This window comes from Tupaia chinensis, unplaced genomic scaffold (assembly GCF_000334495.1).
Source record: "Tupaia chinensis unplaced genomic scaffold, TupChi_1.0 Scaffold144472_1, whole genome shotgun sequence".
NCBI lineage: Eukaryota > Metazoa > Chordata > Mammalia > Scandentia > Tupaiidae > Tupaia > Tupaia belangeri.
Window position 1 is genome coordinate 201,002 of NW_006204331.1, and position 223 is coordinate 201,224.

The window sequence follows — 223 nt, forward strand, 5'->3', positions numbered from 1 at the left end:
CAGACGCCCCCCCCCCCGCCCCCCCCCCCCCGCCCCGCCCGCCGCCGCCCTGCACGCCCAGTGCGCCGCTCCGCTCAGAGCCAGCACAGCCATGGCCGGAGCGCCCACCCTGGCCCTGCTGCTGCTGGGGCAGCTCCTGGCGGTGGCCACAGCGCAGGTGAGCGCGCGCTGGCCCGCTGGTTCCTACCGACTACCGGCTGCCAGGGGGTGGAAGCTTGCTCGG

At 78.5% G+C, this 223-nt stretch overlaps 1 protein-coding gene across 1 annotated transcript in view; it reads left to right on the plus strand.

Moving 5' to 3' along the window:
• Window positions 1–79: 79 nt before the first annotated feature.
• COL9A3 (collagen type IX alpha 3 chain) overlaps window positions 80–223 on the plus strand; it is a 25,497-nt gene continuing 25,353 nt past the window's right edge. The window contains exon 1 of the mRNA XM_027767691.1: window positions 80–157. Coding sequence (XP_027623492.1) covers window positions 92–157 — 66 coding nt within the window. The 5' untranslated portion in view covers window positions 80–91. The remainder of the gene's footprint in view (window positions 158–223) is intronic.